This window comes from Oncorhynchus masou, chromosome 15, assembly GCF_036934945.1.
Source record: "Oncorhynchus masou masou isolate Uvic2021 chromosome 15, UVic_Omas_1.1, whole genome shotgun sequence".
Lineage (NCBI taxonomy): Eukaryota > Metazoa > Chordata > Actinopteri > Salmoniformes > Salmonidae > Oncorhynchus > Oncorhynchus masou.
Genome location: NC_088226.1, coordinates 24,756,593 through 24,767,306, shown reverse-complemented (window position 1 = coordinate 24,767,306; position 10,714 = coordinate 24,756,593). Strand labels below are relative to the sequence as shown.

The 10,714-nt window shown below is 43.3% G+C and overlaps 1 protein-coding gene across 1 annotated transcript; it reads left to right on the top strand.

Annotated features, from left to right (window-relative positions):
- Positions 1-6,708: 6,708 nt before the first annotated feature.
- Positions 6,709-10,321, top strand: si:ch211-195b15.8 (uncharacterized). Its single transcript, XM_064988875.1, has 5 exons — positions 6,709-7,089; positions 7,412-7,528; positions 7,698-7,857; positions 8,413-8,536; positions 8,638-10,321. The coding sequence occupies exons 2-5, from the start codon at positions 7,427-7,429 to the stop codon at positions 9,893-9,895; spliced, it is 1,644 nt and encodes a 547-aa protein (XP_064844947.1). The 5' UTR covers positions 6,709-7,089; positions 7,412-7,426; the 3' UTR covers positions 9,896-10,321.
- The last annotated feature ends 393 nt before the right edge of the window (positions 10,322-10,714 follow it).

Below are 10,714 nucleotides of genomic sequence, written 5' to 3'. Positions count from 1 at the left end.
GGTCTTTATCCCCCCGGAAGCATCTCCTGAGATTTGTACACGTTTATGTATAGGGTTGTACATCAGGAATATTTCCATACTGTTCTGCGATAGGCGTTCATTCAGCTCGGAGACGATCCTGTCGACGGTTCTATAGAACCCTTTTTTAACCTTAATAAGTTTCGCAGGTTCCGATAACTTTTTGCAATAAAAATCACGGTCCTTATCTTTGATATTATACCAGCTATGGTGGTATGTAATCTCGCTGAGACCTACTTCCCAGGCCTCTGATAACTCTATAGGCTTTGGAAAATTGGTTGTATAATTTGAACTCTGATTATTACGATATATATGTGCGGACGCATTACTGGGGAGAGTCAGGTAGAAGCCGCTGTGTTCCATTATGCACTCTGGTGTACACACGAATGATGATGTATTTTATCATGCATGGGGGTTTAAATTAACCCCCGATGCCTCCACCACGTCCTGCTCTAATACCCAACTGTTGAACTTTTGTGGCCAGTTTTTCCATCGGACCAGCACCCATTTTTGACCCTTTTCTCTCTTTTGAGCTAGAATCTCCTCCACGTGGAAGACTTTGTCTTTACCCAACTGTACCTTCTGTAATTCCTTCTCATAAAAAGATCCCTCTAGAAGTTCCCCGTCATAATCTTTTAATGTGTAGACTGGGGGTATGTGCGGCAGACATTCTGTAACCGTGAATAGCTCATCACTGTATCCTTGCTGATATTTTTTGTCGAAAACACCCCTCAACTTGGATATACGAACCAAGTCCCCCACAATGAATTTAAAATGTATTTTTTTCTTACGGCGAAGGGGGAGCAAACCATACAGATTTTTAAAGACTTGAAAAGAGTTTTCAGAAGAGACCTCTGAGGGTTTCATCCTTATACACTTATGATAACTATTGTTATACCCAACTACTAAATCTTGAACAATATCGACATATCTATGCGTGTTGTGAGCTGTAAAATAGCACCTCATCCGCTCCTTCAGAGTTCTATTTAAAGCCTTCAACAACTGAAGCTTTCAAATCCGAGCCTGTAGCAAAATGTACTATATTGTGCTTCTTCATGAGTTTCTGAAAAGTATTATTAAAAAATTATTTTCCGCCATCATTCTGCACTTTCTTGGGGGCGCCTCCTTCCTTCAAGATAGAGTCAAAGGCCCGGGTCACCTCTGCCCCACTCTTATTTTTTAAGACCCTGACAAAAGCTATTTTAGAGAAAATATCTATAACCGTTAGCATGTAGCGATTTCCATCATTTTTATCTGCAAGGGCCTGCATGTCACATAGATCCGCCTGAAATTGGGACATTTGCTGGGTAGAAAAAACTCTGTTTCGGGGAAATTGGCTTATGTAGAGTGTGCGCATCCTGCTCTGATAGCCACTCATTCACTTTAGCATCGCTTAACTGGCTACCTGTTTCTTCGGCTATGCCTCTCTGTAAACGTTCCTTGCCCCCCATAAGACCCCGGATTAGAGGGATTATAATAAATGTTTTTCAACATCTGCTTTGCCATCCTTCTTGCCTCTCTGAGGTACAATAACGTTAATGAGCCACTTTCAAATAACGACAACATTTCATTTTCATTTTTGGGATTTTTATTTTCAAGAAAACATTATGTATTACGTATACAGACAATTCAGAATTCGTTGCAGGATACATGTCCCCGTTTTCTAAATGATCGCATCATGCAAAACCCTGTATATTTGGTTTAGATTAACAGGTTTGTTTCGCTGAATATTTACAACACACACATCTGCTATAAAAGTATATAAACAACACATATGATACATGTTACAATTAAATGGTGTTTCAAACAAATAAAGTAAAACAACAAGGTTGTTTCTAGTTCTTCAGAATCAACACCAAGCCGGGTTACCATTTGTGTCCATTGTAGACACTCGCCCGCATGTCGTACATGATTAATGATTTGATCCATTTTCAACACACGCTCTACATTAGTCCCGGAATTGTGGGTTGTGTAGAACGATACATTGTTCACTTTATTTTCAATAATTTGATGCATAACATTTGAAAGTTCTCTCAAAAGAAAAAATGTATTTATTCTCTCCAACATCGTATACACATAGTTACCCATTGCTTTACATCTAAATAACAAAAATGTCACTCGGTCTCTTGGGGTTTATTAAGCCAGAAAGTCATCACATCAGCCACCACAGCCTCCCTGTATTTGTCATCGTCCACCAGGGTGTGTCGGATTTCTTTGAGTTTCTCGTGGATGTAGATTGCCTCCTTCAGTTCATGTAGGAATGCCTCGGTTACCCCGTAAACTCTGGGGATAGACGGCACAAGGCCCATAGACTCCAGGGCTCTGACCAGCGATGGTATAAACCTGCCGGACCAAAGTCTTTTCATCAGCGCCTCAAAATTGTTGAAGAAGTAGTATCTTGGGGGGTCGTATAGGCATGGATGCCTGCGCTGGCTGGGGTGATTAATCTCACTACCGATGCATTTTTCTCGTATATATTCTCCAATCACCACGTCTACCTTCTTGGGGTTCCTTTGAATCATAATCCTCAGGATTCGTATATATTATACACTTCTTTAGCCAAACAATGCTCTGGCGCTGTTGGCTCTGTACAAACAGAGCGTCCAACAACTCCAACATTTTCAATTCCATTAATTCCCAACTTTTAAATGGGATAAGCATGCGCAGCCTAAAATCACCGACCAAACCGCCCTCCCGGATGTTTTGGTTGCGGATTTCCTCCGTGCTGATATAGAACTCCATGCAGCCGCAGGGAAGTCCATTTCTCTGTATTTTAACCCGGTGAAATACTCTTCCTGAGGAGTCAGGGGTACCTTCCCAACGGGTCTCGTAGCCTGTGAACAAGCTGTACCCCTTGGTGATACGTCCCAGTTCGGGACACAAAACCTGGCGAAAAACCGTCCAGTCTTCAACCCCATAGTCCACTCCTAATGTCTGGTCGGTATATTCTTCTCCTTCGGCTACCGTATAGAGTTTCACTCTACAGGCCAAGTAATCAAACAGATACCCCCAGTGCTGTCCATTAGACATCAGCACTTCATCTTTCAGCACCGTTGCGGGTGGTATCTGGGTTCTATACACACTTAGAAACCGCTTTTTGGGAGCATCGTATATTGCGGCAGTATACTTTGCCCTTTCTCTATGTTGCAGCCGCGGTCCTGCTTCCGTTGTTACAGTCATCACAGCTTTGCCACTGATCGCAAAATCCATGTTTAAAAAATTGTGTTTACTGTTCTGGATTCGCACGCTTTGTTCTGGACATTTATAGTGCGCATGCCCCAGCCAATACCCCCCGGACATTCCTGCTTCATCAGATAACAACCTTAAGGGCAGTAAAACTGGGGGGTGGGTGGGCCATACACGTTCCGGGCTATAAAACTGGGTGGGGCCATACACGTTCCTGGGTATACGCATTTGAAGCGACTCTTAGGGCCATCAGATCATTTCGTCCGCAGACCTGTTCTTCCAACGCATATCCGGGTAGACTTGAATCACTCAGCGCCTGTTGAAATTGACACAGCGCAAGTCTTATTTTAAGCCATTCTCTCATCCTTAGCGCTGGAGAAAAACTCTCGGGTTCTGCCCTAAAAAAGGGTTTGGACAAGCTACTTCAAAGGATGCCATATAGATATAAAATAACACACACCCTCTAACACGTGACCACAGGAACAGACTGGACGGGGCCGGAGGCCCATATTTGGACATGCACACGTCATCATGACGTAGGGTCATAAATCAATTACTTTGACGCGTGCAGTCTACTTTAATCTCTCTCTGACAACCATCTCTGCAGCACTCAACCAATCAGGCCTTTATGATAGAGTGTCCAGACGGAATCCACTCCTCAGTATAAGGCACATGAAGAGCCCGCATGGAGTTTGCCAAAAGGCACCTAAAGACTCTCAGACCATGAGAAACAAGATTCTCAAAGTACAGAGAGATCCTTGATGAAAACCTGCTCCAGAGTGCTCAGAACCTCAGACTGGGGCGAAGGCACACAGCCAAGACAATGCAGGACTGGCTTCAGGACAAGTCTCTGAATGTCCTTGAGTGGTCCAGCTAGAGCCCGGATTTGAACCCGATCAAACATCTCCTGAGAGACCTGAAAATAGCTGTACAGCAACGCTCCCCATCCAACCTGACAGAGCTTGAGAGGATCTACAGAGAAGAATTGGAGAAACTACCCAAATACAGCTGTGCCAAGCTTGTATCATCATACCCAAAAAGACTTGAGGCTGTAATCGCTGAAAAAGGTGCTTCAACAAAGTACTGGGTAAAGCATCTGAAACTTATGTAAATGTGATATTTTTTTTTTTACAAATTAGCAAAAATGTATAAAACCTGTTTTTTCTTTGTCTTTGTGGAGTATTGTGTGTAGATTGATGAGGGGGAAAAATAAATGAATACATTTTAGAATAAGGCTGTAACTTAACAAAATGTGGAAAAAGTCAAGGGATCTGAATACTTTCCAAATGCACTGTATGTGTCAAGTGCAGTGTCTGCTTGCTCCTCATTACACACCACAGACCATAAATATTCTTTATATCAACATAGCAATCACTACAAAACATATTGTAGGACCTCATATAAACTATATTAGGCCCAGCCTTTGGAACTTTGGTTATCCAACATATGGCTACTATATTGTGATCACTACATACAATGGATATGGATACAGCTTGAAAGCAGATTTCTGCAGTATTAGTAAATATATGATCAATACATTTTGACGATTTAATTCCTGTGCTGTTTGTAAATACCCTGGTAGGTTGACTGATAACCTGAACCAGATTACAGGCACTGGTTACAGTTTGAAGCTTTTTCTCGAGTGGGAAGCTTGATGGAAGCCAGTCAATATTAAGGTCACCCAGAAAATATACCTTTCTGTTGATATCACATACATTATCATGCATTTCGCACATACACTACATGACCAAAAGTATGTGGACACCTGCTCGTTGAACATCTCATTCCAAAATCATTGGCATTAATATGGAGTTGCTCCCCCCTATTTAACACACCTGATTCTACTAATTAGCTGCTCAACAAGACCTTAACTAGCTGAATCAGATATGTTAAATTAGGGTTGGACTGTAAACCTACAGGACAGTAGATCTCCAGGAAGAGGGTTGGGCAGCCCTGCACTAGATGTCGCAACATTTCTGCGGGACTTGCTTCTATTCAGCCATAAGAGCATTAGTGAGGTCGGCACTGATGTTGGGCGATTAGGCCTGACTCGCAGTCTGCATTCCAATTCATCCCAAAGATTTGATGGGGTTGAGGTCAGGGCTCTCTGCAGGCCAGTCAAGTTCTTCCACACTGATCTCGACAAATGATTTCTGTTTGGACTTTGCTTTTTGCACTGGGGGCATTGTCATGCTGACACAGGAAAGTACCTTCCCCAAACTGTTGCCACAAAGTTGGAAGCAGAGAATCGTCTAATGTCATTGCATGTTGTAGCATTAAGATTTTCCTTCACTGGAACTAAGGGGCCTAGCCCGAGCCATGAAAAACAGCCCAGACCATTATTCTTCCTCAAACTAGCTTTACAGTTGACACTATGCATTCAGGCAGGTAGCATTGTCCTGGCATCCGCCAGTTCTGTGAGCTTGAGCTTGTGTGGCCTACCACTTCGCGGCTGAGCCGTTGTTGCTCCTAGGCGTTTCCATTTCCCAATAACAGCACTTACAATTGACTGGGGCAGTTCTAAAAGCAGTGGCAATTTTAGCATGTAAGTCTTGGTGGGGCAAAAAAAAAGTGGGATACATGCCAACAAAGCCACAACACAACACAGCACAACACTAAACAATACATTAATTGCACTATAACGGTGACCACAAAGAAAGTAATACTAAGCGTATGTTGTGTCGTAAGCTGTTATTAGCTCATGTGCCTCACCCTAATAATTTGGTATATTTTCACCTCTTAATTTCACCTACTGTTCTGACTTGGTGGTGCACATGTAGCCTATAACCTGTTTTTGAGAAATGGAATCATTGAATATTGTAAGACCTTTCATTGTCTGCTTATGTGACCCCTTTATTTATCTCACGGTTCTGACTTGGTATACAGGGAGCACATTGTAAGATCGCCCATGTTCCGAATTATGTTGCTGTACATTTAGAAGTGCTGAACAAATAGTTATATTGACTGCCTCCATCCAAGCTCGTTCATTAAGGTCTTAGTCGAAATTACGGATTGCCTCTTATCTTCTTGTCGTCCCCTTATGCCATAGTTTGTACATCTCAATTGTCATTAGAAACTGCATTTATTTAAGCAAGTCAGCCATATCAGCTGTTTTTTTAAAGGAAGTAAATAAGGCTGAATTAACTGTTTCGCTACCAGACAAGGACGGCTCCGCTGGTGTAGCAGTGGACAGGTGTAGCAGTGAACATGTGTTGGGATTGCTGTTGGGACAGCTTTATGTAGGACCTAACAGTTTGTGTCACCGTAATGGTGCAATTAATGTATTGTTTAGTGTTGTGTAGTGGCTTTCCTGGCATGCATCCCACTTTTTTTTGCCACACCAAGATGTACATGCTAAAATCGCCACCGGATGAGATTATAGGATTTTGGACAAATAAATGCTTTTCGCACACGGGGTATTGGCAGCTGCGTGTTGTTTTTAAACGGCTCTGCAACAATAGCGTCAGAAAAGGTACGATTCATCACAATAAAAAGCCAAGGTCTTCAGGCGAATTGATGATGATGAACAAATGGAGCGCGTGCGCGCGCACACGTCAGAATCCGGCATGGGCGCTGATTGGTTGAAAATGACATCACATACAATTGTACTATTCTTAGCTTGTAGAAAACGCATTACCTCATCCTTTTCCCCTCGCGCAGGTATAGACATACAACAACAAATAATGTTACAGTCGCAGACAGGACGAGGACGAGATTAGAAGTCGAGAGAGAGCTGTACTCTACTGATTATTAGTTAAGCATAACATATCCTTTTGGATTCTTCATCTATTTGCTTTGAGGCCATTCGTTTGATTATATTATTTGGTGTGTAAGTTGATTTGTGCGACATTTCCAGTATCTTCGTTTGGATTGAAAATCGTCACTGTAAGTACAATGTAATATTTTTTTGCATTTTGCTTGCATCATTTATGTCTGATCTTATATTCTCTTATGATCATCTAATGTATGTGAACTTGCAAAATCCATGACGTAATGCAAAGACAACATCATTCTGCAGCGGCAATTGACCAAAGTAATGTTTTCTTAATTAACATTCATGGAAATAATAATGCTAATATATTTCATGCAACTGTTAAAATTATTTTCATGCATTCTTTTTTCGATTCCTATGTATTGTACCCTAATACATAATTGTAGTCCCTTGATATTGAAATGAGCAAAGTTTTCTCTCATGTTTCGGTTCCAGACACAAAGAACAGAGATGGTGTTCTACAGGGAGAGAGAGAACGGGACACGCGAACGTCCACCGCTGTCTCTCATCCTACCGCATCTTTACCTAGGTGCAGAGACGGACGTCACGCAGGTAATACTGTTTTCATTCAGTAGGTCAGTCTATAGAATTGATATCCGAGCTCTCGTCATTGGCCAAAGCTTTGTATTTTCACAATGCACCGAAAATGCAACTCTTCCAGAAGACTAGAATGTATTAAAATTGCCTGTCTTTTCCCTGTGCTATCCCTGCTCTGCTGCAGGATTGCCTCGGCGCTCGCGGGATCTCCTACGTGGTAAGCGTGAGCCGCTGCAGCCCGCAGCCTACTTTCCTTCCCCGTTCCCAGTACCTTCGCATCCCCATCGACGACTCTCTCCGAGATGACCTGCTGCCCCATATCCCGGAGGCACTGCGTTTTATCGGTGAGAATAGTGATGAGATTGGGTCAGTTATGTGTCAAATGGATGTCAACCTATTCCCCATATAGTACAACTGCACTATTTTCGACAAGACAGAGAGCTATTGCACTATAGAGCTAGTGCACTATAAGGGGAACATATAGGCGTCATTGGAGATTTTACCAGGGCAAATCCTACAGGTTAGGTGATGGGACATTCCTGCATGTCATCATTATGCCACAGTCTGCATCATCATGGATGCATTAGACACTGGCGACTGTCTGTCTGGAAGAAACGCAGATGACTCAGTTGAAGTGAAGAGCAGTTATTGATCAGGGTTTCATGCAGGCCAGTTATGCTCCTATGGTTTCAGAAATATTGAATGCTGTTACAGCCCATTCAGTATCACGGACAATTGATACAAGCCTACTGTTGCAGGAAGCCCATTCATGACAGTTGATATAAGCTGTGTGTCCTTTGCACAGTTTGCAGTCTGGCTTAATGATGTCATGCAATACAGTATGGATGATTTCAACAAAAACAAAAAAACGCCTTATCTATCTTTTCTCGCTCTCTCAGATGGGGCTATGTCATCAGGTGGATCTGTGATAGTTCATTGTGCTGCAGGAATCTCTCGCTCCCCTGCCCTGGCTGTAGCCTACATTATGTACAACCTGGGGATGGACCTTGACCATGCCTACAGGTGTGTTTGTCTGTGCTATATGTATTCATGCATTTTAATGATTGTGTGTGTATGCGTATATAAAGCATCCATATCTAATCTTGTATGTTCCTCACTTTCAGGTTTGTGAAAGAGCGCAGGCCTTCAATCTCCCCTAACTTCAATTTTCTGGGTCAGCTACAACACTTCCAGGGAACCCTCGCCCAGAAGGCCTCTAATGGCAACCCCACTATCCAGCCAATCAGATCACTGGACACATGCCTGCAGTCAGGCAATGAAAACATTAGCTGCGGTTCCTCTGTCCCCCTGTCAGCCAATCAGATCATGAGTATTCAGGACAATGGCTATGTTGCTAAGGACTTTTTAGGGGTTGCTAAAGTGCATAATATGTACAATGAGATTTCCACTTGTAACACAGAGAACATAGAGCAAAGGTGCTCATATTCATGTGAAACTCAGAGTCTATCAGAGAAGCCACAGCAAGACCAGAGGAGTGTGCCTTCACAACTGACGCTGTCTCTCTCCAGCAAACTCAGAACGCTCACTCTCAACCTGAACCATAACCACAACCAGAACCAGAGGGAGGCCCAGAACTCATGTGGAGCAATGACTCCAAGCCCCAACGAACCAGCGACACCAACACCAAAGCCCAACACACTACAAATCCCAACAGGCATTGCGTCTCTCTCTGAGAAGCGCAAGAGCCTCACCCTCACCCTGTCTCCCGTTGGTGCAATTCTCCCAGCCCCCCACCAGAATGAGCCACAAAGCAACAACAGGCACAGCATGAGCCACAAGCCAACACGCTCCAGCGCTTCCAACACCATCCACAAGAGGGAGTCAGAAGGCACCAGTGGTTCAAAAAGGCATGGTCGAAAGCCTTCGGCGCTGGCCCTTTCCTCCTCACAGACAGACGTACAACAGAGAGAGAGGAGCACATCCTGTGGCAAAGCAGCAGGTCGGCCCAATCACTGCTCCTCCCGAACCCAGGTGAAGGTAGAGAGAGCTGGAAGAGACCAGGGTAAAAGAGAGCCCAGCCGCTGTCAGAGCGTGGAGAAGGGGAGGCCTAACTCAACTCCAAAGACAGGGAAGGACCACCGCAAGGGAAGAGCAGAGAGGGAGACACTAACTGGGAGCCTGAGCAGCAGTTCTGTTTTGAATCAGCTCAGTATCATAGTTGACCAGCAGGTGTCGCCAGCAGCTAAACTGTCTGCATCTGCAGTGGAGGCTAAGGAAGGAGTGGATGCTGAACAGGGCCTCCTGTCTCCTCTCAACCTGACTGTCAACAAGCTGCTGGGCTGGGGGGAGAAGATGCTGTTGGGGGTTCTGCTTGGCCCCCGAATCAAAGTGGGACAGGCTGTTCTGCCCTATAGGTGCTGATGCGGTAAGAGACCACTGGTGAGGACAGAGAGAGGGCTGATAAATACCAGGAGATTGATTTGTGTGTGTGTGTGCGCGCGCGTGCGCATGCATGTGGGGAACTGAAGAACATAACTGCATGTAAAATATTTGTCTGCCCATACCATGTTCACAGAGCTCTGAGTGAATGCTTTGTCCTATAAATGCCAATTTATTGTTGACTTCCTTCAAAAGCACTATATATATTACATATAAGGAGCAGTTTATGCCTCCAACACAATGCTCATGGATTTAGGCTTGATTATGTTGATTTTTATTTATTGATTGACGTGAATAAAGTGATCAGTTTATTGTTGTTATTTATACAATGAATATTTTGAGGATGGTATTTTGGCACTGTTGTTTGTAATGTGATCATAGTGTTCATTAAAGTACATATTTTACTCATGTTCTCTCCTGGCTTTTCTATTCTGACTAATCTCCAATGAATTTCACCAGACATTTACAATAATTTAGGCCTATGAGGAAAACATCTGATTCACAATTCAGACTGATATGGTTATTCACTTATTTTATAAAATATTACAAGAATGCAGTCTTGAGTTAATAAGGAGGGGTTGTGGGTGAATGTGGGTGTGGTAAAAATGAGCAACATGCCCATGTAAATGAGTCACATCCGGTTGAGGGGATGGGCAAATCAGGAAGACAAGAATGCTTTACCTGTCATAAACTATTAGTATAAAATACTGTACGCTAGGAGTTTTCCCTCCAATATCTCCTCATATTCTCAACAGGTAGGCTAAAGTCGTTTGAGGGTAATCATACAATACACTCAAATGC

Coding starts and splice junctions, on each gene's coding strand:
- si:ch211-195b15.8 (XM_064988875.1), top strand. CDS start 7,427: ATGGTGTTCTACAGGGAGAGAGAGAACGGGACACGCGAACGTCCACCG. Junction 7,529..7,697: donor CAGAGACGGACGTCACGCAG/GTAATACTGTTT, acceptor GCTCTGCTGCAG/GATTGCCTCGGCGCTCGCGG. Junction 7,858..8,412: donor GGAGGCACTGCGTTTTATCG/GTGAGAATAGTG, acceptor TCGCTCTCTCAG/ATGGGGCTATGTCATCAGGT.